This window comes from Numida meleagris, chromosome 6, assembly GCF_002078875.1.
Source record: "Numida meleagris isolate 19003 breed g44 Domestic line chromosome 6, NumMel1.0, whole genome shotgun sequence".
In the NCBI taxonomy this organism is placed as follows: Eukaryota; Metazoa; Chordata; class Aves; order Galliformes; family Numididae; genus Numida; species Numida meleagris.
The window spans coordinates 35,971,976-35,999,233 of NC_034414.1; the positions used below are offsets into that span (position 1 = coordinate 35,971,976).

Consider the following 27,258-nt stretch of genomic DNA (forward strand, 5'->3'; position numbering starts at 1 on the left):
TGCTGTATGTTTATATTGTATTATATATTTTATATATATATTGTTTATATAAATATTATATATTTATATTGTGTATTTGGTGAATTTACTTGCAAAGTATTTGGTTTATGCATGTAGCATATTTTGTGAATGTGTGTCACCACTGAATGTGTGCACATATAACCCCTGACTGTGCATGTGTGTGTATTTGTGTCTGACACAGCCAAATCATGCCAAAAGGGAAAGTTTTAAAATTTAAAGATATAATCCAGGTAAAAATAAAACTGGAAGTCACTGAGTCGCGATCTCAGTTGTCTGTTGTGCAGTAGCATTTGATTGAAGACGCTTTTTTAGTACGTGAATGATGGAATGCAGAACATCTACAAATAGCACACCCTTATTCCAATAATGGAGAAAGTTCACTGGCTTAATTCTTCTGTACTTCGTAGCCATAGCTCCACTGTGTGTTCAGTATGTCTGGTCTCTTTTCACTATAACCAACAGAAGCACCATACAAAAGTCTTACAATGGATGTCTTAATCTCTCTGTGTGCTTTTAGAGCATTATTTTGAATTCCATCATGCAGGCTTTTTTTTTTTTTTCTTCTGAAGTTTTATTACAACAACGGAATTCCCAGGGAGCTTTAGGGGCAAGGTTCGCATAATATTGCCCTAAAGTTTTGCTTGAGAAGTGGAATCTGCATGCTCATCCTGATCATCTTTTTGTGATGTTTCTCTTTCTGAAAGATGCGGTGTGCAGTCTTACAGAGTTGTTAACTGTGTACAGGTTTTTTTATTGCTTACCAGACAGTGCTCATCTACGAACCTTTCATGATGATTTCTTTCTCTGACCTCTCAGTGACTAGGCATCTTGTTCCTTAACACTGAGGGAGGCTGAAAAATGCTTGAGTTGCTCAATGTGTGCCTTCTATACCAGTTTCAAAATGGCTTTTTCTTCTGGTTTCCATGGTGACAATTAACACTGTTACAAGGCATTGTTCCAGTCTCCATTTGGGCAGAATTTTCGGGTGTGATTTTTCAAAACAAAAATGTTTTATATAATTTTTTTAAAGAAAAAAAAGGCGTAGTTTAATTAAAGTGTCAAAAAACGTGTCTCAATCAAGCCTGCCTAGGTTTCATAAAACATTTTTATCCAAGGAAATTTAACTTGCTTTGTTTTGGAATTCAACTTCTCATGGTTTAAATATTTTTGCCAAATTTATTCATAAATAAATGTTACTGCTTTTTGCTAAACTCCACTGTTTTTCTTTGGAGAAGTACTAATCATATTGAGAGAGAGGGAATGAAAAGCCCAAATGCTTTAACTTATGTAACAGTGTTTTGAATTTCTTTTGAGTGGCTTCAGGAACACAAAGCCAGCCATGCATGCATACAGCTAATCATGCTGTACATATTTTGCGTTTTTTTTCATTATGTTTTTTTTCCCAGTTTTTTCATATGAAAAGTGTCATGAGAAATTAAATATTACTCATTTATTTATTATTGTGACAGTTCTGAAAAAAAAACCTGGAACTTTTACTTTCTTAATCTTATTTTTGACTACTAAACAGTAATCAATATCATAGCATCCACAGACTGTCACAATGGAGCAGCCTTTGCTCACTTAAAGCTGAGGAAAGAATGAATCTGAAGATTAAATTATCTTCTCACCGCAGGATTAAGAAGTCCTACTAGACTAGGGTTGTGCTGCACTGATAGAGCTGCTAGCTAATTTTTTCCCTGCAACTGCTTAGAGTGTAGGTGTTTAATGGAATAAAAAATAGCATTAGAAGTAGCATGTAGTGCTCTCAGTTCTTAAACTATACCTCCTAACATTCAGCTCTTCCCTTAACTTAAAATACATACTGCATGTTGAATACCCAGAAGCGAAACAATACTGACTCTCAGTCACATACCAATATATCTAATAATGAACTGAATACTTTCATCTTTTACAGTTACAGTATAATGCATTTTCTGTCAATCAGCACTTTCATCGTGCTTGTTTATATAGTAGGTTACATGGTGACAAAAATGGAGAGTGTACATAAAATCTGGCTTATTTATATTTTAGTGTAATAACCTTTTAATAGCATCATCACTCTATTTGGATTATGCTGCACTGCATTATTTAATCTGGTCCAAAATTAAGTGAAACATCTTATGTTTCTATGTTAGCAAGAACACTGTAGTTATGAAACATTTGCCGTATTTTTATTCTTCAGTGGTCATACCCTGCCCCAGGACTGCTACCAACTCCAGCCCACCCTGTAGCAGCCTGTAACAGGTGATAGGCATTAGCCAGCTATGTATGCGCCAGCCTCACACAGCTAGAGGACTCTCTCAGTCTATTAATTCACTTGACAAAAGAAAGGGAGTGGCATGAACTGGATTTCAGTGCCTTGCAAATTGGACTCTGGATTCCCCTTGATATTACATGTACTCATGGAAATAATTATGCAAATCCTTTTCAGCTATATCATTTTTAAATAGAAATCAGATTGCATGAAGAAGATTGTAATCGCCTCCAGTAACCATTCTAGCTGAAAAGGCAAAGATATGGGACCAAGAAAAGTACTTGTTGAACATTTCAGTCCAGTAGAATGGCATTGCCTCTTTGAGGATTCAGTTTTCCAGTGCCAAATCTGGTCGATACCTAATATTGTACGGTTCTGAAACTGTAGCCACAGTACACCCTGTATCACAAGGCAAATTCTTTACAAACAATTCCTTGTTTTTTACTATGCATATTCATGTAATTTTGGATACACAGACACCTGATCAGTGTTCATTAATAATGAGAAATGGTTTAAATCACCTCATTTAAAACATTTGCTCTATGATCCACAAATGACTAATATTTGCTGAAGTTTACATAATACAAATGATGTGCATGTGTTGTGCAAATGAAAGATTAAAATACGAAACTAACAATATGCAAACATATGCATGGAAGTGCTGAGGACCTGTTAGCTGAAACAGTGATTTCACACCTTTAATATTTTCTTTAAGCTGTCTCCAATTGTATTTTTGCTTTGTTTTCCTACAGAGCATCTCCATGGATCAGGCAAAGGCACCCATGTTTTAAACATTCCTTATTCGCATTTAATTTTTTATACTTAGCCTCATTACTAGCATTTGCAGTGTGAGCTGCTGTATCACTTTTCTTGGCTGAACATAAAGCAAAGTAGCTTAATGTTTAGAATGTAATTTGCTAATAACTGCATAAGTTATGAATGTCTTGTAAACTCCTTTGTAAGAATATGTGCTTAATTCTCCTCTACCACTAAAAGGTGTGATTTTGGCTACACCAAAATCCTATGTCTATGAGTAGTTTGTATGTAAGACAGAGAGGGAATTATCTTACCTATAGGTACAGAACATATATGAGTATATGCCTGTGTTTATATTTTGAGGGTTTTTTTTAAATCTGCATACAGGCTACTAATTGATCACCGTAATAGCTATCACATTTAACACTTAATTCAGGTTTTCAGAGAATAAAGCTTTTTAAAGAGATGTATTTCCCTGTGCACCTCTAGATTAGAATACATTTTGATGGAGTATATGTCACATATATATACATACAGCTAAAATATTTAGAAAGTCATGTTAAATTGATTTTGTAAACTGTTTCTGGTTTTAGTCCTACTTTCTCTGTTCTTTTTCATTTCTTAAACAATACTTAACAGCAGAAGAAATAAAGGGTTGTTGCAGGTTTAAGAGCCTATTGGACTGTATTAATATTGTGGCCATTGTGGTTTGTGTGCCATTTCACTCTTGGCTGATGCAATAAAAATCAAGTTAGTTGTATTCTGTTACAAGGGAGTGACGTCAAAGTGTTTTTGTAAGGTGAAGCTCTCATTTTCATGTGCTGCAATGTTTAAGGCCTGTGTATGAGACAGAATCCAGAAAACCTAAATGTGAAATTGTTTCCATGGGATTTTTTCAGTGGAGACACTCAGTGGTACCTGCTGAAGTAGCATATCTGAAAAATAAGATACCAACTCCCTTGAATGAGACAAAGGCAGATCAAGCTTTGGATGAGAGGGTGCTAGTGAATGCTACCGCACAAGTGAATATTGTGAGTGAGTGGATATTGCTAAATGTAATCAATTACTAACTGCCTGCATTTATACGTCACCCAGAAGACAATGTGGTTGGTACCTAAATCTCTTCAGATAAGTAATAAGATTATGTGCTAAAAAGAAAAAAAAAAAAAAAAAAGAAAGAGGAATGGGAATGGCATAGTGAGTGTGATCAACTGGGCACATAGAATTAAAGTTCAATTTTTTTATAGAGAACATTCTTCATAGTAGCTAACATTATCTATTTCTTTTCTTTTTAGAGATACAGTGTAGAAATGTCAATCAGGCAACCGAAAAAGATGGAACTGCTCAGTAAGGTTGAAGCTCTGAAGAAAAGTGGTGTTTTACTACCAAATGATCTCCTTGAAAAAGTGGATTCAATTAATGAAAAATGGGAACTGCTCAGGGTATTTGCATTTTTATTACTGTTTGTGGGTTATGTGTACATTTTTGTGTGTTGAAGTACGCTGTCTGTCTGATTTCTAATTTGAGGCACAAATATCTCTCTCTTTCAATTCACCACGTACATTTCAAACAAGCTACTCATGCTATTATAAAAACTCCATAGTATTTTCCTCTTCTGTTGATTTTTTTTTATTCCATGCTTGTCTCCTGTCTGACTTTAATAATTTTAGTTCTTTAATACATAAAAAATGTAAGTAAAATATGCCATGTATTACGGGTATGCACCAAGTCAACTATAATGCAGTATATCTGATATACACTGACTGTCATGCTTGAGTGAATGTTAATAGAATTTATTCTGAAGGTACATGTTAGAGACATCTACTGTTTAACTATTTACTATACCCTTAAGATGAAAAGTGGGGTTGTCACTGCATATTTCAGGGCACACTGATGGCTCAAAAACAAATATATGCAGATTCTGTACAAATCTGAATACCTGAAGCTTAGAATACAGCCAGGATATGTTTCATACTGTTGTATTCAGCTCACTTTTGACAAAAGCCAAAAAAGTTTCATGTAATTCATTTCACGCTATGATGGGCTGGGTTTCAGCCAAAGAGTGAGATACAAGAATCTGGCAAAAACAGCAATATAGAGATTCTGTTACCCAGAGACCAGGGATGGCACCATGCAGGAGACACTATAGTCCTACTGTTGTAAAACAGCTGAGAGAGAGAGAGGTCAAACTATATATTTTTCCTTCCACTTCTCTCCTTAATTGCCTTCACTTCAAATCAAGGGTAAGATAAATTTATAAATTACTTTAAATGATTAATTATAGATGTGTGATATTAACAATACAGTCACATTGCATAATTTTGCATGCTATTATCTGAGCTTAAAAAACATTTCTAATATATTATGAGTAAGCTATACATGCAGCCTGCCAGCATCATTTTAAATGCTGACTTGTGTCACTTTAGTTTATTTGGTAATACAGTAGCCATTTTACAGAGGGTTGAGCTCTTTTAGTTCAGCAAAGTTGTTTCTAACTGACTGATTCTCTAAATGTGCAGATTGTCAAAAATGTTAAAAGTTGTATTCTAACTAGTGAGCTTATTATTTTCCAATTATATGTAGCATTACCAAAATCATTTTTGAAGTATTTGAACAAGTTTGCTAATAAAAATGGGACCTATTAACCTGATCTTTTACATCTATTCATGACAACTTTTAAAATAATTTTATTTGTTAGCCTTATATTTATGACATTCAATGTATTTAATAAGATTAATTCAGTGGGACTGATTACAGCTGGTAGGATACAAAAGCTGAGTAAGTGATAATAATTATCAAAATCTAAGAAAACTCTTTCTTAAGAAAAAATTGAAGCCCTCCACTTCTCTGCATGTTAAGATTAAAATATACGTCTGGATTAAGTTTTGCAATTAATTTCAGCATTTACAGAAAAATTAAAAAAATAAGTATTACTGTTTTCCTGCTAAATGCAATTTCATGAATAATAAGCAGAGTTTGATAGAGTTTTGTTTAATTTAATAAAAATCTTCACAGAAACGAACGGTGGTGGGCATACTGTTTTAATTGGCATGATTATGTTTTAATTGGCATGAAAAAAATTAAAGACAAGGATTTTAACTTCTAACAATGGTAAAATAGAGGGATATGGTTTTTAATATTACTTTCATCTAAGGTGAACAGTGTGGAATGGAAATACATTAGAATGAAATGTCAGTGGTGCGTACAGTTTAATCTGTGAAATTTTGTCCCCTGTGCTGAATATTACTCTGTCTCAATTGCATATTAAACAACCCTATCAAGGCAGGCATTGGCATCTGCTGTGCTGACACAAATTGTGAATTAAATGAAATTGATGTCCTCTGTCGTATATTTATGAAGACGGACCATTCTCTGAAGTATTCTGTTTATGAAGAATTTATGATTGCAAACTGTTCCAGAACAAAAAAGTGGCAATAAATTCTTTTTTGTGACCCTACCCTCCAAGGGCATTGATTTCACCTCCTGCTGCTACTTTTGTTACAGCATAAAAACAATAGCTAGCACTGGATTCCACTGAGGGTCTTCAAATTATCAATATTTGCACCATGAAAATAGAAAGGTGGTGCCAAGAAAGCATGTTTTTCAGTTATGATCTCCTAAAAACGTTATTTACAGAATGCCACAAGGTAGATTAATGTATGTTGATCTAATTTTGTGTTTTTAAGCTTATTTTTGGAAGCTAAGTTCATTATGATAAATTATATTCCAGTAACTTTATAAGGGGTGGATTTTCTACAGACAGCTATACTGGGTCACCTAAAAACATGTCTTCATGTTTCAACAATTAACCGCTGCTAATTATCAGTTTAAAAGGTTATTGGATGTGATTGTCAGCGTTTATTGAGTATTCTACAATCAGTAACGCAGATCTAATACTTATAATAAGTGTCAGACTGACAGCCTCCTATAGGTCAGATAAAATACTGCTAGGCATAGGAGAAGCAGGCAACTGCGTATCTCTTTTACGATGTTTAAATGATTGCCTTTCAAAATATCAAAAAGGAAGGTAACTTCCTATTTCTGATGTCTTCAGAATATTCATTACTGTCGCCGTGTCGCTATCAAAATGTTATTCAGCAGTTCCTTTATTAGAAGTACTATTTTGAAAAGCTGTAGTTAATTAGTTTCATTAATGATCAGAGGTGAATGTTTATTCTGATCCATTATTTTTAAAGTGGATGCTTAACATGGAGAACTTAAATCCAAATTTTGGTGACTAAATAATTGGTTTGATGGCTTTGCAATTTCTAGCTTATTGGTGTCTGAATGAGTTCATTCTCTTTTAAAAGCAAGCCAGATGTTTTGTGACCTAACTGCTTCTGTGCACAACTTCAAGGCTGCAAGTTTGGAAACTGACCTGACAGTTTGTACCTCAAAAAATATTTCAGTATCGCAATGTTTCCCTAAAAACGTAGATGCACAGGAGCTTGGTGATCTCAATGCTTGCTATATTTTCTGTTCTTACAGCTGAGAAACCAGTAATTCTTATGGTCATAAGTATCTAAAGCAGCTGACAAATTCTGTAACTATTTTACGGAGTTATGTAGCATTTTGTCTTCTCTGTCTATAGTTGCTCCTAATAAACATTGATTTATCATGCTTCCAGCAAAGTCAGTGACCCATAGAGAACAACACTGGGGCATTAGTGAAAAACGAGGATAGCAAATATGAAATTGATTGAAAGAAGGAAACAAAGAGTGAAATTGATTGATACTAGTAGTAATTTAAAAATAAAAACCTCTCTAGTCATCTAACAGATGCTTCTTGTTGCACGTTAACCTGTATGTGTTTTGGTGCATAAGACTAATCTATGTTTTCTTTATCTGATGTATTAGAAAACCCTAGGAGAGAAGATCCAAGACACAATGGTAGGACACAGTGGGTTAGGTCCACGTGACCTGCTCTCGCCTGAAAGCGGCAGCCTGGTAAGGCAGCTGGAGGTCAGGATCAAAGAGCTGAAAGGGTGGCTGAGAGATACAGAGCTTTTCATCTTCAATTCCTGTCTGAGACAAGAAAATGAAGGAACAATGAATGCTGAGAAACAACTGCAATATTTTAAGGTAATAAAAAAACAGTCATAGTTTTCATAGAGACTCTTCTTTATGGTAGGATGAAATATTTAACTTATACATAGCATAATGCAATGTATGTACGTACGTAATCATGCACTCATATTTTAGCCTTCATTTATGTATTAAGTGTTCATTTTGATTTTGTTAAAACTTTGCAATAATATTTTTCCTTTAACTTTTTCAAAGGAGATCTTTACAGGACTAATCACACCAAAGTTGAAAAGCAATGTTATGCTTTATTTCTGCTTCCCTATAAAGCTAAGTTCTGTTATGAGAAGCTTTGGTCTGAATTTCGCTTCCTACATTAGTTATTTTAATTAGTATGTTGTGTGGCCATCAGTTTAATAGCCTATTTCTCTGCATATATAAGTCAGGAATAGCCCATTTGAGGTCACATTTACAGAAGTGTAAATTCTGTGTAGCTGAGAAAATATTTAAGTTTGACAGGAACAGATATGTAGAAAACGACGTGTGCCTTACGATTTGTGTTAGTCTGGGCCACATCTTAAGCATAAGCCTGGAGATTTACTGAAAGGAGAGAAAAGAAGTGTAGTCGTGCTATATACAGGTGGATAAGCTCCTTCAACAGAAGGCCAGCATTCAGCTTTGCAACTGACATAGCAAGAGGTCTTATGTTTTGTTTCATTCCTCAGAAGTAGCAGGACAGTTCAGGAGACAGGGCTATTAAGTTAGCAAATAAACCTGATGGAACTATGTGATTCTCTTCTGTTCATAGCTATGACTTTTAAATAAACCCTCATCTGAGTCATCCTTACAGGTCACTTTACTCTGCAAGTGGTCTTTGACCAAAGAATAAGGAACAAATCATGAGTAATTGTCGCGCTTTAGAGGTAAAGACGTTTTTCTCTTTCACTAGTACACCAGGGTGGCTAGGGCAACAGTGCTCTTAAGGCAGTGGACAATTTATTGAATACTCACCTCAAAGGGCAGATTGCAAAAACTTCCAAACAAATATTTTTTTAGACAAATATTCAAGAGAACGACAGTGGAAAACCGTCTGTCTTCCCAGTTAGGCAGTGTTTAATACTTCTTTTTCCAGTCATGAGAATTAAGGGGGAGGGTTATGTCAGTGTAGATAAAGTTGGTTTCCTTTTAATGTTCCTGAGCATGTCTCTTTGAAGACAATTCTCAATTTCTTTATCACATCTGTGTTGTCTTTTTTTCTGATTCTTGGCCTCCTGCTGTCAGGGAAAATGTTTTGCTGATTCTATTTGTTCTATCAGCAAATTTTTAAATATTACTGATTATGAAGGAACTGTTGATAAGCCTGCGGAACTTAATAGCAACAGACCTGTGTTTTCAATAGGGAATGCTGCATAGTTCTTATTTCTGTGGAAATTTATGGCATTTATATAAGTGCATAACTATGGATTTAAAAAGCTGATTTCTAACAAACTTGTTTTTAAAGTCCTAGTAATATATATGTAAATGAATATATATATATGAACAGAACTATTGTAGAAATCTTACTTACATATTTGGAATGTGCATAACTCTTTCAAATTAATTTTATATACATGTGTGTATATGTATATGATACGATGTCATGCCAAGAGCTCTAGAGATGTTAAACAGGGTATTGTAGTACACACATACTGTGATGTAACCAGAGTATTTCATTACTTGGTTGATTATCTATTAATTACATAAATAATACATTAATTATTTTAAAATGGTAGCCGTTAGAGTATGAAAAATAATTACTTATCAAATATGGTGAGAGCACATCACTTTGTCATATATATTAAACCGTCTTTGTCTCATTAAACCTGAAATCCACTATAAGTAAGTTTTCCATTCTTCACTGATCTCCTGGGGAAGTGTGTAAAAGATAAAATGGATGTAATTAACAATACTGCAATGTATAATACATATATTTGAGAAAGAACATTTAGAACATTTTCAAAAACATTAGCGATGCCACTAGTCGGAAACCTGCTGGGGTTTAGACAGACTTACTTTCCACTTAACTTAAGAGTTTAACCTTATTACTGCTTTCACTGTGGTAAATGAATCATTGTTACTAAATGGAACTTTATTGTACAGCACTATCCCAATTATACACATAGCCACTGTACACAAAAACATTTTAAATAAAATAAACTCAACAATGCTGTTGATTTTCATTTATAATGTTATGTTTTTAATTACACTTATGCCTTAGGAAAAACAGTTATTTCATTTTCCACATGTTTTTATTTCATTTTGCACTTAGAGGATGAGTTGAATGTATTGTTCACATGTATTTGGGACCCAACATGATAACACTGTGGTGGAAAGAGGTGTTGTTAAATTAGCTAATAGGAAATATTTTGACTTTTTTCCTTTTATTTAAAAAAATCATGCATATTAATTTGAGAGGTCTTTTTATTAAAGAACCTACTACTGCATCGCTTTTCTTTTGGGATATTGCTGTGCAACAGTAATATCTAACATTTCTATAGTACTCTGCTGCCAAAGACCTGTACTTGCTGTACAAACATTAATGAACTAAACTTAAACCTTAAAAGTAGGAATCATCATCACCTTTTTATAAATGAGAGAAATAAAATGCTAGGAGATAAAGTGATTTTTCCAGGCTTTCAGAAAACTAATGGCTGTACAAGGGAAGAAGTCAGCTGCTGTGACCCTAGTCTTTGGTTCTAACCACAGGGCTGCTTTTCCTTCCTTCCTCTAGATTACTTCTCAGTATAGTCAATTTTAATATGCAATGCAAACAGACTGCATCCTTGTGCTAACCAATGTCTCTTGTTTCTGTTTGAAGTTCAAATCCTGCTGAAAATGTTTAAATGATTTTTTCTGTTATTATTAGCATATTTAGATATTAGATTAGTTACAGTCATTACTCAGTTTATGTAAGGCCCAGTATTTCTTGGTTTGGGGGAAACTATATTGTGTACTTTGGTCAGCCCAGTAATCTCTATGCAGTGTTCTGCAGGCAGTCTGCAAAGTCATTTTGTAACCTGTTCTGCCAGTTCTATGTCCTCCTGGAGGTTTCAAACATTTTCATATTTACTTCCAAGGCAGAGGCACAAACTTTGCTTCAGTCTGTAGTGACATTTGCTGGCCATTCCACAGCAACACTGCGAGCTTCCAAATGTAGCCTAACCCAGACTGCTTTAAAAAAGATGGGGAAATAAAGAACACAGTTGCACAGTAGAGGGAGAAGCCTGGGTGCCTTACCCTGATTTGCTGCGACATGAAAAACAGATGGATCTGGACCAAGAAAATCAAGAGATGAACTTAAATTTCATGAGATCTTCCTAACCACAAACATACATTTATTTTATTTATTCCTCCTTTTTGTTTCTGTTCTGCCTTTTGAGTTCCTGGAATTCGTGTTTTCTTGCTTTTCACTGAAACTCTAAGGGCCAGAATCAGAAACATGCTTTTTAAATGAACTACAAGATTTTCAGGTAAACACATACTTCTAGCAACTGAAAAACCTACTGTCAAGAGACTAATAATTGGCACAACTGATTTCCTAACCTAATGATGTATGACAATTTTGTGGGTCAGGAGAGACTTGGAACAGGAAAGAATGAGGAGCAATACTAAAAAGAATTTGCATTCTTTCATGAAAGTTTTAGTAAATCTCATTATTTGAGTAAGATCTAGCTAGAACTTGTGTGCTCATTGGCTTGTAAGTAGGAGTGTTCTGCCACATTTGCTTTTGTGTGTCTGGAACTTCAAAAATCATGCTATTTTCTCTGCAAAAGGCAGCAAAAGAGCCTCAATAATTAGTCACATAATTCTGTCACTTGTAATAAAACTTATGACTTTAAGCATTTGATATAGAGCAAGGATCCATCGACATTAGAAAGGTAGTTGTTATAGTTTTGGATTACAGGCCAGCTGCTCAAGAACAAGCATAGATTTGTGAGTACCTATCTATCTTGGTATCCCTTCTCAGACACATAAAGCACCTGTTCCTTTTGGTAGCCAGATTTATACAGTCTCCTCGTCTCTTGGGTAAAGAGGAGACTCCTCTAGACTCGGTTAAAACAACATAACAGAGCATTTTCTGACATAATGTTCTTTGGCAACAATAAAGTTGCATTTCATGTAGTTTTCTAATCTGGTTTTATGTGAGCCATACTCTATTGTCATACCTGTCTCATAAAATTGTATTTGAGTCTTTAAAAAAGAGATGCCTAATTTTCAGCAGCACTGAAGGCCTGTAGTTCCCATTGACTTTAGTCAGTGTATTCATTACAGAAATCAGACAAAACCATTTGTACCAAAATATGTTGGGAAGACTTTCTCATTTAATATTTCTAAAAATCAATAGTGTATTGGATTCCATAGCAAGTAGTATTTGTAGCCATCTCTGTCTTTTAAGCAGTGTAAATTATCTAATGTTTGTAGCTACTTCTAATGACTAAATTCACTCAGAAGAATAGTTTTCGTCTTCCATTACATTTGTGACTGAGTAATTCAGGTGGCATAACGCCATTAAAAAAGCAAAATTTCTGATTGCCATCTCTTATTTCAACATCACCTAAAGCAACTGAGCATTCTGATGAAGCGATGTAGATTACATTGGTAATTCACAATCGATCAGTTAATCAACACCTCTCATGACACTTTCTATTGTAACTGAAAAGTTTCTCTAAGTCAGCACTGTACATCTTAAGAGCAATTCAGTTAAACAAAATTTTGTTGAATAAAACACAAGTGAGTTAGTTTGGGAGCATACAAGATTATAGCCACACTGAAATCAAAGGAAAATATTAACTTTGAGTAAAGGTTTGGTGACTCAGAGATTGGAAAAATGTTCCTACAAGTGCCAGGAATCACTTTTGCTACTGCATTTTGGATGCTTTACAATTTTTGGAATGATGTTGCTGGCAGAGCTGCAATCAAAGAATTACAGAAATTCAATGTGCGTGTAACAAACGTACGCAGAACAGTTTCCAGCAGAAAGTCCAAAAGAAGTCAAGCAGCAGTTAATCCTTTTTATACCTCTAAGATGATAAAAATGTTGTAGTAATTTTAATAAATTTCTCAGAAAGACTGTGACTTCAGAGCCCTAAGTCTTTTCACAGATGAAGAAATGTTTACCCAAATTTTGTTTGGATTAACTTTCAACAGGAAGGCATAAAGTATTAAATCTTATGAAAAACAGAATTCCAAAGTGTAATAAAACTTGATGCCACTTACAGAGAATTGAAGCAAATTCAGACTTAATTTACATAACCTGCCATCCCAAAACAGCAATTCTGTAGGTCACTTAAATGAGAATCCACCTATGTAAAGCAGGTTGCTGTATTTTTTTTTTTTTTACCAAAGGTGTGATATTTGGGCTCTAAAACGAGAAGGGGTTTTATATCTCAATTTTTTTTCTTCTAACATGCTCAAATAACAATACTCAATATTTTGTATATAAACAGTACTTAATATAATCAAGCATATCTCAAATTGTGGTTTAGTGTACTTTTTACTTAGTTAAAGTTCAATCTGTGTTTCACTCTCCCTATTTAAGGCAACAATAATACAATTTACAGTTCCCATTCAAGACTAAATATCTGACCTGAGATAGCAGGTTTCATTCCATCATCCTATTTGGACTTTGAAGCTTGAATGGTGAAGTCTGATTTTACTATGTTCTCACTTTGCTGGGAGAAAGAAAGGAACACAGAAATCTACCCAGTTGGGGTGGACAGAACCGACATGCTGCATGTTTCCACAGAGGTATCATAAAACATCTGCATGTAGTTCTAATCCAGCACCAGCTGTGAGCTCCTAGACTGGGTTGTGGGATGGAGGTTACTATAGTAACAGAAACAGGCTGATTTCAGCAAAGCTCAGATACAGTAATGCATAAAACCTTCAGTGGAGGAGAGAATAGCCTACTGGTTATTTGTAGGCTACTACCTACTTCATTTATTACTTCCTTCCTTCTTTTGTCTTTTTTTTTTTTTAACATACTGTCTCCTTAGTTCTGGTATACTAATGTGATTACACTGCAGACAGTGTAGCCATATGGTAGAGGTAGGATAAGACAGGCTAGCTTTTGATACACACTCTGCAGAGATCGTGTCTCAGCTTCACTTATAGTACTTGGAAAGAAATAAGCACTTTTGGGGTGCAGTTAATCAATCCTGTTTTAGACATCTGGCTATAGAGAAGGTAAACTGTGCTTCAGAATATCTGCTTCTAAATGACTAGCTCAGTCAATGAATTCTCCTTTAGATCAGATAAATCCCACTCACACAATCAGTAGAAATACCTCTACAGCTTGAGAGCCATGGAAGATGTTGAGCCAAGTGGAGAAAGATTGGCTACTAATGTCTGTGAGATTTCCCCACTGCTAACTACAGTTGAGCCCCAATTTCTTTCTGCCCTCTTGAATGTGCATTAAGGTTCTCATCTGAAATGCTCCCATGTTAGTTGGAACTGATGAGGAGAAGGCAATGCAGCTGATACTTTTCCCTATCTTTCTTACGATACTGGAATGGTCTGCATTTATTTCTCATGCCACGAGTAGGCTTGTAAGACTTGAGGTCTGACTCAAGCTGAGTAACACAAAAGATATCCTGGGGTACAGAGAAAGATGTTTCAAGCTCACCACTACAAAGTAAAACCTGCAATTTTGTAGGGACAAATGGCTTACAGTTGTTTTTTTTTTTTTTCCCCAGCCTTTTGTGTTGTTGGTAACTGAAGGAAGTCCTTGGGCTACATTTTTCCTCAGTCATGGTCTCTTGAAGAGTCATATGTATGCAAGTGAGAATAGCTGACTTGGCTTCTTATAGATCATTCTCAGTTCCATCACTTATTTTTGTCATTATCATTGGTGATACAATTGATTTTCTTCTTTTGATGCACCCAAATGAAAATGCAACTGCTTATTCTGCTATTACCTTGAAGATCTACTTACTGCAAAACCAGAAACTTCCTCTTCAATTACTATCAGCTTGGAAAAGGAGAATGAGAAGAAACCAAAGATGACAAAAGTAAAAGAGAGTGAAATCTTTTCCCTGAAAATAATGAGTTGTGTTATCTATAGTGCAAGTAAAAAGTGAGGGTCTTTGCTTGGCCTCTTAGCTTTAGTTCTTTTCTTAGTGATAATCTATAGAAAAACTAGTACAATGTAGACAGGAAATATAAGATAGTTTAAAAAAATCACTGTAATGCCTCCAATAAGGAAGACACTGTACTGTCTCCATGTTGTACTACTGCGTGAGATTATACATAGGTTGCTCCAAATGTAACACCTTCTGTTTTTTTCCATGGAAACTACAACAGATACAAACAGCACAATAACACTATTTGATAGAGCAAATTCTCTGCTACAAACTCTATTTTTCAACATAGTCACCAACATTAGCTATGAATTTTGGCAGTGATGAACAAGAGCCTGCATGCCACGCTCATAGAAATCTGCAGCAGCGGAGGTGACCCACTGTCCCTGTTGCCACTGCTGAAATGCACCAGCCATCACCTCTTTGTGCTAACAACCACTATTTGGTCTCCATGTGTTCAGCAACTGTTGGTGAGTGTCACTGGGTGCCATTTTTTCCTCATGGAGGAATTCAGTGACACACCTTTGCTTCATACGCACTTCCATGTCAGATGCCATTTTGTCAGATAACCCCTCTGCTGCCATCTGTCGCACAGCAACAAAATGTAACAGAATATTGGTGGGAAGGTTCAGCCTCTACTACTATACCACCAACATCTGCCTCTGAGTTCATGGGCCAACATAATAACATAGGAGGCATTACTTTTGGAGCAGCCATTGTATGATTTATTTGATTGTAACTGTCCCTTTGGAGCCATAGCATTTTGTTTTCCAATGCAAATCTCTCCAATATTAGTGGATTGTTAATTGAATAGTGTTCTCTGAAGCCATTAAATCCTGCTGATGAGGTTTTTCTTTAATTGGTGGATCATTGACCCAGTAGACCATTGCCTAATCATGGTTTCAGGACTGTAAAGGTTTCCCAAGTTTCATCTTTGCATGTAAGTTAATAGATCATTGTCCCAGTAGGGAATAGTATTACAGACTGTATTCGTACCTTTGCTCACACTAAAAATAATTTCATGCTTCCAGGAAATCCATTGATTCTAGTAGAATTATTTGCAGGGTAAAGTGTAGTGCAGTATGAGTAAGAGTATATGAATGTAAAAAGAACAAGCCTTCAGTATCAGTGTTATTGAACTCCTTATCAGGTATATTATGTACCACAAGTATGAGATGTCTGTCAGGAATGGGATTTGTAGACTGGCAACATATTACTAGAGACAGCGAATTATGATTGCTGCATAAAGTCAGTGGGAAAAAAAGAGTATGTGGATTCCTATCCTTAGCAGGATGGTTGCCTTACTGCTCTGTCAGGAAAGTGCTGCATATCCTCACCTCAGAATAAAACTGAAGGCTTGGCCTTTATTCTGACGGATTTTCTGTGCATTTCACCAATTGCTGGCAGTGCAATGTCATTTGTAGTGTACCACCTTCCCTTTACCACAGTGATGCTTACTTTTGTGTTCTGAATGCAAAAGTTCGTTATGGTCTCTATTCTGAGGATCAGTGAAGGAAATACTGTTTTCCATGCCCTCTTTGTTTTCATCCTATCTAGCCTCCTTATCTTAATCCTGTTTTGTCCAAGCAATGGAAGAATGGCTGGTAAAGGAGTAAAAATAAAATGAGTAATGCTGAGCCTCTGATACCTCATCCAGACATTTGCCTTTTGACAACTTTCAGATTTTTGATTCCCATTCACAGCTCATCTTGACCACATCACCCACTTCTGTCCTCACTTCTAATTCCAAACTTGTCATAGCCCTGGGGCTAAATGGTCATGTCTGCCTCAACTGTACAAGCAAATTAATTTAATACCTATTACATATTTACGCAAACACTCGCAAAAAAAAAAAATTATTCCAGCAAGTAAGATGATGAATTAGCCTAGCTTACTTCAGATATGAATGAACCCAGATCAGTGCAGCACTGCCTGGCTCTTCTTGGCTCTGCTATTGCCCTCTCTGGTAGGACACTTTTAGTTTTGTCTTAGGCTGAAATAAAAAATGTTGGTTTATGTATTCGTGATTAAGACACAGCAAAATAATGTGCATCATGTTTTTATCTTTTAAGGGTGTAACCATTCTGGTATGAGTGGCTTTTTTAAAATAAGGTGAGGAACACCATTTCTAGAAAAGCCTGTGTGTTATCCTTGTGCGTGTACAGATGCACAAGACAGCACCATAGTGTCTTTTCCTCTCGTTATCTCTGAACAACTCAAGCTGTACATTTTTGAATCCAGGCTAAATTTGCTTCACTGGCACAGGAACAGGACCAAAGAAAATATCTTTTTCTTTATTCATTAGATGTGTTTATTTTCCCTTTACTGTCACCCTCCTGGCCTGAAGTCTCCAAAAGATTGGTCTATTTTATGTTCACTGCTTTCCTATAAGAAGGTAATACCAATGCACTGCAGGATGCTTTTCTCCTGTAATTCAGAATTGGGTAAATTCACCCAACATTTTGGAATCAGCCAGGCCCATCACACAGAGGCAACAAAAATGTGTGTCTAGCACTTGTGGTAGAAAGGGATAAAGAAGGATAATAAAGGGATTAAGCACAGTGTCCACATCTGAACTTCAGCCTGAGGGCAACAGGTATTGGTGCACCTCCATGCAAAGAAATTTTCCTTTAAAAACTATTACGTAGCTCTGATTCAGTATACAAAGTTTAACAGTTTAAATTGTTCACTAAAGATGGCTGAAATTCATACCTAACACTGGAGATTTTCTTTGCATCTAGTGTGTAATGTATGTTGAGAAACATCTTCATTTCTTTTAAGCTGAAATTCTGAGTGAATTCCAACAATTGAAAGTAAAGTTGAGCCTGACTTATGCCTCACTGGATTTTGTAACTTTTCACTTGTACCTTACTTTGTTTCTTCTCTTGAATTTCAACACATGTTCATTTGAAACTCTGCCCAGTGTGGTTATATAGCAAAAATTTCAAGTTTGTCCACAGCAGGAAAATGACATTTTGGGCAGTGTGGTTTAGGATTCATCACAAAAGCAAAACAGCCCTGATATTTATCATATCTGTCTGATGCCCTCTCTACTGTTATTTTAGCATTTTCTGGGAGCAAAAAAAAAGAAACCCTAACAAATTGTATCACTTCTTTCAGTATTTCTCCTTTGCATGTGTTTCCCAGGAAAAAGAACTTCTCAAATTGAATGAAAAGAGAACTGAAGGCATTTATAAACACAAACAGTGCTGGTGTAGGAAAATGGATCCCCTTGCCATCATGTCTGGCTTCTCCATGAGGATGTCTTGGCTTCCCCCCTGGATCCAAGTTAACTCCAACTTTGCCATGTGTAGACAGCAACTCAAAAATATTTGTGAAAATGCATCTAATTAATTTCCAATACAAAGCACAAAAAAGTAATGCTTGGAAAAGGTACATTGTATTTCAGTAGGGAAAAGGCATTTACATCCAACGCTGTTTTTCTTTTATTTTTAAAAGTTACCTTCCTGTAATTGCACACTAGTTGAGAGCTTAGATAGGAGCATCTTAGCAGTAATGGGCACTTTTTTAGCAGATTATTGCCAAAAGTGCATTCTTTATTCCAGGGAGACACTGTAATAGATACCAGTGCTTTAATAATGATACAAGCAATCTGTAAGCTATTATAGTTTCTTTTATAGTAACTTAATCTTCATGTTGTTTTATATGTCTGGAATTTTAATAGTGTGTTTAATTTATGAGGAGAAATATATTACATATTACTAGTTACATGGGAATGTGAGCTAAATATCAGACCATTCAACTATATTTTTACAAACAAATATTTTGAAGTACTTAAACAAGCATAATGAATAGAACAAATAAATTAAATTATGCTCTACAGATATAATAGCAGCTTCTATGGACCGAGCCTAGGAGAACTTATTCTGAATTCTTACTGTTTTTTTCAGTACAATGATGTACTTCTTAAAAAAAAAATGGGAAAGAATGTGGATATTTTTAGAATGCTATTTTAAAATAGATACTTTATTTAAAATAAATATATTTACCTATTTAATTAATTTGTTTACATTATTGATTAGAAGAAAACACAAATTCCCTTGTACATTTTACAGATAGTGAAATTAGTGAACTAATAATTAACACAAATCTATTAAGTACTAGATTATACATAGAATACAAGCCCTTGAAGAATTAAATATTATTTCTTATTAGTTTCTTGCCACTTCAGTATGTGCAGGAATACACACAGTTCACAAGGAATATGGTGAACTGTACTCAGACTTGTAAGAGAGGTATTGTAACACTTTGCTAATGATCTATGTAGCAATTTAGTGGTTGTAATGCTACTAAAAGTAGGCCTTTGAAATAGAGAACCAGTTCACTATTTTGAGAGAAGTCATAGTCTACTTTAAACTGTCATTCTGTGTTTCTGACTTGCAATTAGGTGATACTTCTGAAATGTCAGTCCTAGATTCTGTTCTGACCGTCATCGTAATAAAATGTGACAGCAAAGATATTATATCAATACTTTCTCCATAATTAGCATTAAAGATCTCTCAAGGGTTAAGTACAAAGGTTTTCCACTGAATGGTCTGCAAGCCTGTGCCTTTACAGTCTTTTAATATAGCCAAGACTGGTGACAACCAGAAGACAAATCTATGAACAAACCCGTTTGGAGAGAATAGTTTTGTGGTGTGTGATGTATGTTACGTAAATGAGCTTATTAGGACTCTCATCTATTTTATTATTGGTGCCCAATTTAATAGAGGCATTTAAAAAACAATATTTCTGCCTGACTCCTTGAAATGAAGAAGATACATTGATATAATTGAGAGCAAATGATTGCATGTTGTGCCATTTAATCATGTCATTTTTCAATTGCTGTTTTTTGCACTTCACTGCATACTTATAGAATATTTAGCTTCAGTATAGATTAAGTCCCACTGTCTGCAACTGAGTAGAGTTCCCATATTAGGTGACATTTTCTTTTAACCTTGAAATCAGCAAAAGCACCCAGGTTTGGCAGTATTTTTCTAAAAGATGACAAGTCATCATTCATTTCCTATCTTTTTCATTTGGCATTTATGTTTTGAGGAATTCGTTTCTCATTAATATTTTTTGAGGAATTTCTGGTTTTCTTTTTCATTCAGTAACAGAGAGTTTTGTTTCACTATGTGTCCTACAAGAGTGGAATTTGAAATAGAAGCATGCATCATGCCCAACAGGAGAATTCTCTACAGGCATTGCAATCTTACAGAAAAAGCTGTAAAGTAAATTTTAACAAGTATTTGCAAGCATATTTTCTCTATTTTTTGCCTGTTCTATTATTGATGTTAACCATCATTCTTGAAGCATTAACACTGTTGTAAACAAGTTCTGCAGTAGCCAAATATCAGATGTTAGGAGGTGAATTAATTTTGTTGTTTGTTGTATTGAAAAGGGCAACTTCCATTCTCAGAATTTACCTTAATTTCTATATACAGTCACTGTACTAAATAACAACAGATCTATCATTTCATTTTCCTATCATTCTCCATCAGGTGACAACAGATGCAGTAGGAAAGATATCATTCCTTCCTACACATACCCATGTCCTGTAGTGTGGAGAAAGAGCAAACTGTTAAGAGAACAAGGTTTAATAGAAACTTCCTCTTAGAGGTGATCATTCCAGATTTATCTGCAGTGGAAAGGTTGTCATTTACCTGAAAACATCCAGTATTGCCCATGCATGGAAACACAACATAAGCATCTTAGTATACGTTGGCATTATTTCTGAACCTGAAAGCCCAAAGAAAATCCATCTGTGTAAGTTAACCTTTATCGTTTTCCAGCTGTGTTTCAAAGCTGTGGACATTTCTATATGGGCTTTAAATATTCCTAAGTGTAGAGTGAAAGCAGGAAAGACAGAAACGGCTGAAAAAACTTCAGATCATATAAAAATTATTTCAGCAAACAATACATAAGAGTGTTAAAATAATAAAAAGAGTGTTAAAAATTGTGTCTAAACATTTTATGTGGTGATTATATGTGGATTGTGTGGGTTTAGATGAAGGAAACTCATTTCAAACAGGCTTTTAAAATATTTTTAGTCTCAAGTTCTACTGAGTTCACTGAGAGCCTTGGTAATATTAGCCGATCCATTTTAGCACCTGCTCTCAAGAACCTTGATGTAAGAAATTCCGTGACCAGCTTATCTGCAATGTTGTGTCAGAAGAAAACTGAATTCCCAGCCATGTCCTTCAGTCTCGCAGAACATACATTGCCCAAAGGCTGAGGGATGGAGGAGGGTTGGAGCTGTGTGCGTCTAATGTTCCTCAGCTTCCCGCCTTTCTAGGTCTCCTACACTCTCTGGCACTGCCTAAAGCTGCGCACGTTTCTGTCACCCACTTTTCACCCAGGAGTCAAGCAGCCATGCGGAGCACCTTGTGGTCAGATCTCGGCTACTTACAGCCTCATACATAGTGCCGTTAGCCCATGGCTTGGAAAGTCTGTTTGATGTCATTTGACTAGGCAAGGGCTTTTCCACATGATTTAAGGCTTGGCATTAGCAAGCTGTGAAAGTAGTTTCAGCTAGTCCAAAATTTTGTAGCTATGCAGGTGATAACTTCAAAGCATTGAAAACAGGAGTAGGCAGAAGGAAGAAATATCTCCCAAGATTCTAGCAGCTCTGATGGGTATGGGAAAGCATGACTGTCAAAAACGTTATAATGAATAACACCTCAATGTTTTCAGGGTATCTGCTGCAAAGCAAAGACCTGGACAAACTCAAGCTTGCACATGGCAGCTGCAGTTACCATGTTTACACAGCCTGCAGCAAACAAAGTAATATATATTAATTTCTTACTGTGAAAGACTAAACTTAGCCACAGTTGAATATGTCTGATCTCTTAATCTATATTCCAGCCAAACTTTTGCACACACAGGAGCCTAAGTGATGCTCTGAAGTCTACTGTTAGACCATTTCCTGATTTTCTGAACTGTCAAGTACTCAATAGCTTACCATAGCTGCTATAGACATATGGCTCAACTCTCTGTAGAGATAGTGTAATCTATCTGAAATTTTTTTTCTCTTTTCTTTCTTTTCCTATTTTTTTTTGCTTTTTTTTGCTTTTGTTTTTGTTTTATTAATCATGAATTATAGCTGTTAATTCGCAACCCAGAATGTACCCAGCAAAGAATTGAAGTAACTGCATGCATGGCTGTACAGTTGCCATATTAACAGGTTGTCATAGAATCATACCATTTTAACAACAGCACATTGTGGATGGATATACAACGCCGTGAGGTATTGTGTCATAGGATACAATTACTGTGTCCCTTTAGGACACTGTATACCAGACCGTAATACTGGTTAGATTCATTATTGCTAGTGTCATTATATGGGGTTTAAAGAAGTCTTTACATGATTAAGTTCTCTGGCTTTTAAAGTACTGTTGCTATAGCCAACTCTTTCAACACAGTGTTAGGTACAAGCACTTCATTCTTCTCCTGTTTCATATTAACTATAATATCATGTAATAAAATTGAAACAAAAGTGCCATAGGCCTAATTGTACTGTCACAGCCATGTAAATCAGAAATAGCTTCAGTAAAGCTACTGTTATTATGCTGGTGTAAAATTGATGTAAATTAGAAATGACTTGGATCCTGTAGCTCTGCTTTCAGATAGCACAATGTGAAGTCCTTGCTTAAACACTTGCATAATGCCTTATGAATTAGATACCCCTTACCTCATCATATTATATGGTATTGTATCAAAAAAGAACAGTATTTATAAGGAATGACATAATCAAATAGATTGAGGTAAGATAATGTTATTGGGCCAAGATCTGAGCTGTGTTGACTTCCATGAAGTTAATGCAGATCGGTATGAATTGGCTGCCAGCAGTACATAACTTACCATCATCACTGCATGAAAATGAATTGTTTTGCCGTTACACAATGTAAAGTTAGAACTCTGACTTTAGGTAGGACTTTATTTATTTATTTATTTTTCTGATATGGTGATGCTAATGAACAGCATCAAAAAGGAAACGTGTCAGACATATTGGTTACATCAAGAACTGTGTAGGAAACTAGTAATGAACTCGAGGAAAATAAATAGGGCAAGTTCAGGAAACATAAGTGAAAATGCAGCTCTGGTATAAATTGAATAATAAAATTCCTGGTCATATTTTGCCATAAATAGTGGTTTGGGAATTTGTCATTCACCTTATTTAAAATTCAGAAATATTAAAGGTACAGGGTTCTCTCATTATAGAAGTAATAGAATTCCAGCTATTACAGAGTTAGGGTAATTTACATTGCTATAGAATGCATTATATCAATAAGTGGAACATCTGTATGAAATGTCCACCTGCTGATATACTACTGAGTGTACTTTACAGTGAAATGTACTTAATCATTTTAAGACGTCTTCTAATGAAGTCTTATCATGATTAGCATTTTGAACACAAATACTGTTAGGCATTAAAACTTCTGCCTTAAATGAGATTGCATTGTCTTGTTTACCCGTGTTGATTAATAAGCAATCTGTTAACTCTTAGAACAGCCCAATTCTGCCAGTGAAAGTAAATTAGTAATTCAGCTATGTTTGTGGGTTTAATCATCATTTCTCTTGAAGGCTCTGAATTAAAAAAATCACTCCAACACTATCCATAGGCAAAGGATATATATTTTTAGATGTGTATACCACTCTTTTGCATCAGTCTTGCAGCCTAATGCTATTGATCAAGTGCATACTTTCAGCAGCAAAATACTCCATAGATGTATAATATTTCTAAGTAGACTTTCTAATTTTGAATTCACAAGTGTTATGAAACTTCGGACCTTAAATACACTTGCTATAGAATGTTTACTGTTTTCCTAGTAAATTTCAGGAAATTGATTGATGCGTTCTGAATTTTAGCTAACAGTTTTGAACAGCTTTGAGAAATCTGCTCTGGTGGCTAGCTTTTTAAAATTTATTTATTTTTTATGATTAACTGGAAGTTTAGAGGAAAATATCCTGTCTTCGTAAAAGATGGTAGTTGAGATTTTCTCATAGGGTCATGCACTTTCATCTGTGGCATCCCACAGAGGGAAACAGATGTTAGCAAGTTACAATTTAAATTGTCTGGAAAGCTTCCATGTGTGGAGCACAGTTCTGTTAAATTCAGAAGTAGCACCGTCCTCTGATAATAGCTGTGTACTTGAACCATGCGATGCTATAAAAGTATGAGGTCTTGGAAGCTGGGCTTAAGCAGTCATCCTCAGAAGTGTTTGTGTTTTGTGTCCCTAGTGTTATAGATATTATAAAAACACATTGTGAGGTAATAAAACCCTGATTTGATGTTCAGTGACTATAGAGTGCAATTGTATTTGTAGATAAAACTGTGTTCAAAGTCATCCCGTGCCATTAACTGCTTCTGGGTGGTAGATCTCTCTTTCGTTTTGGCATGTAAAATGCATTATTTATACAGCTATTCAATGAGACTCTCAGTGTAGTTATTTGGCTTTCTGGCATATAACCAGCCTATCCCAGCTTCCATCGATATTCAGCAATATTAGGGCTTAGTGACTGTCTCTCATCATGCAGTTTATGTCAGACTGCATTCTTTGTGGCACTGGAATCTGTAGGATGAAATAAATGCAATGAATAACCCATCTTTGAGAAGGATACAGTTGTCGTTGTATTCCTAAGTGTATTTGAATATAGAACTACCCTGGAGTTTTTTTTTTGACAGCAAAAACCATCTGTAAAGGATTTTATAGGAACCTCTCTACTCTCCTTCATGAAGGTTTCTTCTGTGACAGGGTACAGATGAGCCATAATTTCTACTGTTTTTTTTGTTTTTGTTTTTGTTTTTTTCTGAGAAGCATATATGTATGTACACACACTATAAATATTTTCTCATTGTATGAATACAAATTTTTTTCCCATTTTTTTCCTGAAAAATTTCTGAAGTTGATTACTGTCAGGGTAACTCATTTCAGATGTGTCCCAGCTGAATGGAAAAAAGGAAGAATAAACCAGTCTACACCATAAAACTTTCAACATTATCGAGACAGCTATGTATGGCATTTGTTTGAAGACTGAAAGTAGCTTTACTCCTTATGTGCAGTTAAGATTGTGTTTATCTTGAAATAAACAGTAAGCTTTGACACTGAGTATGGGAATTTATGGAAGAGCTGAAGAACTATTAGCATGAATAACTATCAGATAATAGTTAATGCAGAATGTCCCACCCTGACATCTGTCATCTGTCTGTCCTGCAGTCCCTATGCTGTGAGATCAAGCAGAGACGTCGTGGGGTTGCCTCTGTGCTGCGGCTGTGCCAGCACCTCCTGGATGACCAGGAGACCTGCAACCTGAGTGCAGACCACCAGTCCATGCAGCTGATAATCGTAAACCTCGAGAGGAGGTGGGAGGCCATCGTCATGCAAGCTGTCCAGTGGCAAACAAGGCTACAGAAGAGACTGGAAAAAGATCCAGTGAGTGATGCTTGCTTTAAAAAGATCTCATGTAATTTCATTTTACAGCAGCCATTTAAAAAGATCTCATGTAATTCCATTCTACACCAGTCATTTTGTCAGTCATTTTTTATGCAGGCACTGAGTGTTTTCTTCTGGCTGAAGGTGCCATTCCTAGTCTCTAATGGCAACAAGTGAAGTTTTATTTTTTTCACAAAGTGTTATAGTCTATGGACACCACTGATTAATAAGATAAATTCACAATATCCATGTTCTATTTGCTGTATATTTAAATCTCTTCACATCTGATTCTATTGAGCAATGAAAACCATCTTCTCCTTTTGAGATCAGTGTAAGTTGCTCAGTACCTAAAATAATTGGGCCCAGAGACATATTTCATTGATTGTAAATATATTTCAGAAAAAAAGTATTTTCTTTGTAAGTATGACTGGTTTTAATTAGTATCTCAGCCGTAGATGTGTATTTCACATGGAATGCCATGGTATGTGATTAATATACAAATCTTTGTTATTTGAGTATAAGTAAAATGCATTAATTTCCCTTTTATCTCAGGGAAATGATTCCTCAGAGGCAAAATAGCACTCTGCTTAAGCCATCCATTAACTGACATAAATAAGACAGGTTTTCTACAGCATAAAACTATGTTACAATGCAGTATCTACATTCAAACAATAAACCATAGGGGGGGACAAAATAATCCCTACTGTAACACCATTGACTGTAATGGATGAATTGGCTCAGCATGTTCTGTGGTACTATCATAATGCCAAAGCCTGTGTACTGCAGCTACACTGACAGCGATGATAACCCTATGTAATGCATATACTGAGGAGCATTGATGAGATTTGAGAATAAGTGAGATATTTAGCTTACATAATTTTTAGGTTTATATAAAACAAATAAAAGGAAAAAATACTTGATACTTATATATTTCCTGACAATTGTCTGACTAGCAGCAAAATACTACTTTTGACTTAGTTTTGTTCCTTAAAAAAAATAACAGAAGCTGTATTTCTGTTGGAGTTGTTTATTTGTGTTAGTGTAGTATTATGATATACAAGACATTGTTCTGAAAAACTGGCAGTTCTTGAATGAAAATAGTATCAGTCTGAACCAGCCAAGAAACAGTGAGTTGGTGACGAGGATGCTGTAGTGAAGTGTTGAAGGTTATAATAGGAGGAATTTTAAACAGAGCGTTCACCTTTAAATGAGAATGTAAGAAAGAATAGAAGACAAATGCTGTCTCATCAGTGAGACAGGATTCCTAAGTTTTGATGGTAATGAATCTAGGAGAGCAAGAAATAAGAACAGAAGTAAGGGAAATCAAAGGCAAAATAGTGGGTTAGAATATCAGTGTGAGACTGAAGAACAGAAAAGACTGTTGAAGAAAGAAATCAAAGTAGTAAATACTTTTTAATTCTCTTGAGGAGTGCCGGTTATATTTTTGTGATAGTTCCATCTTTGAAATTTTTTTGGTCTTATTACTTATATATCAGTAGCTCTAGTAAACTGTTGGTTAGTGCTGTGCGAACGGTTTATTTAGTGGACCAGTACTAGAAAAACTACTTGAATTTTGAAACTTCAAGAACAAGTATGCGTAGTAATGGGCAACAGCTAACCTAAAAATCAGTTCTTGCAATTCTGAATTTTGG

At 35.4% G+C, this 27,258-nt stretch overlaps 1 protein-coding gene across 3 annotated transcripts in view; it reads left to right on the forward strand.

The window, feature by feature from the left end:
* Positions 1-27,258, forward strand: part of AKAP6 (A-kinase anchoring protein 6) — a 322,203-nt gene that overhangs the window by 261,765 nt on the left and 33,180 nt on the right. For all 3 annotated transcript variants that reach the window (XM_021402796.1, XM_021402797.1, XM_021402798.1), the window contains 3 exons: positions 4,327-4,473; positions 7,888-8,112; positions 25,391-25,606. In XM_021402796.1, the coding sequence (XP_021258471.1) occupies positions 4,327-4,473; positions 7,888-8,112; positions 25,391-25,606 (588 nt within the window). The remainder of the gene's footprint in view (positions 1-4,326; positions 4,474-7,887; positions 8,113-25,390; positions 25,607-27,258) is intronic.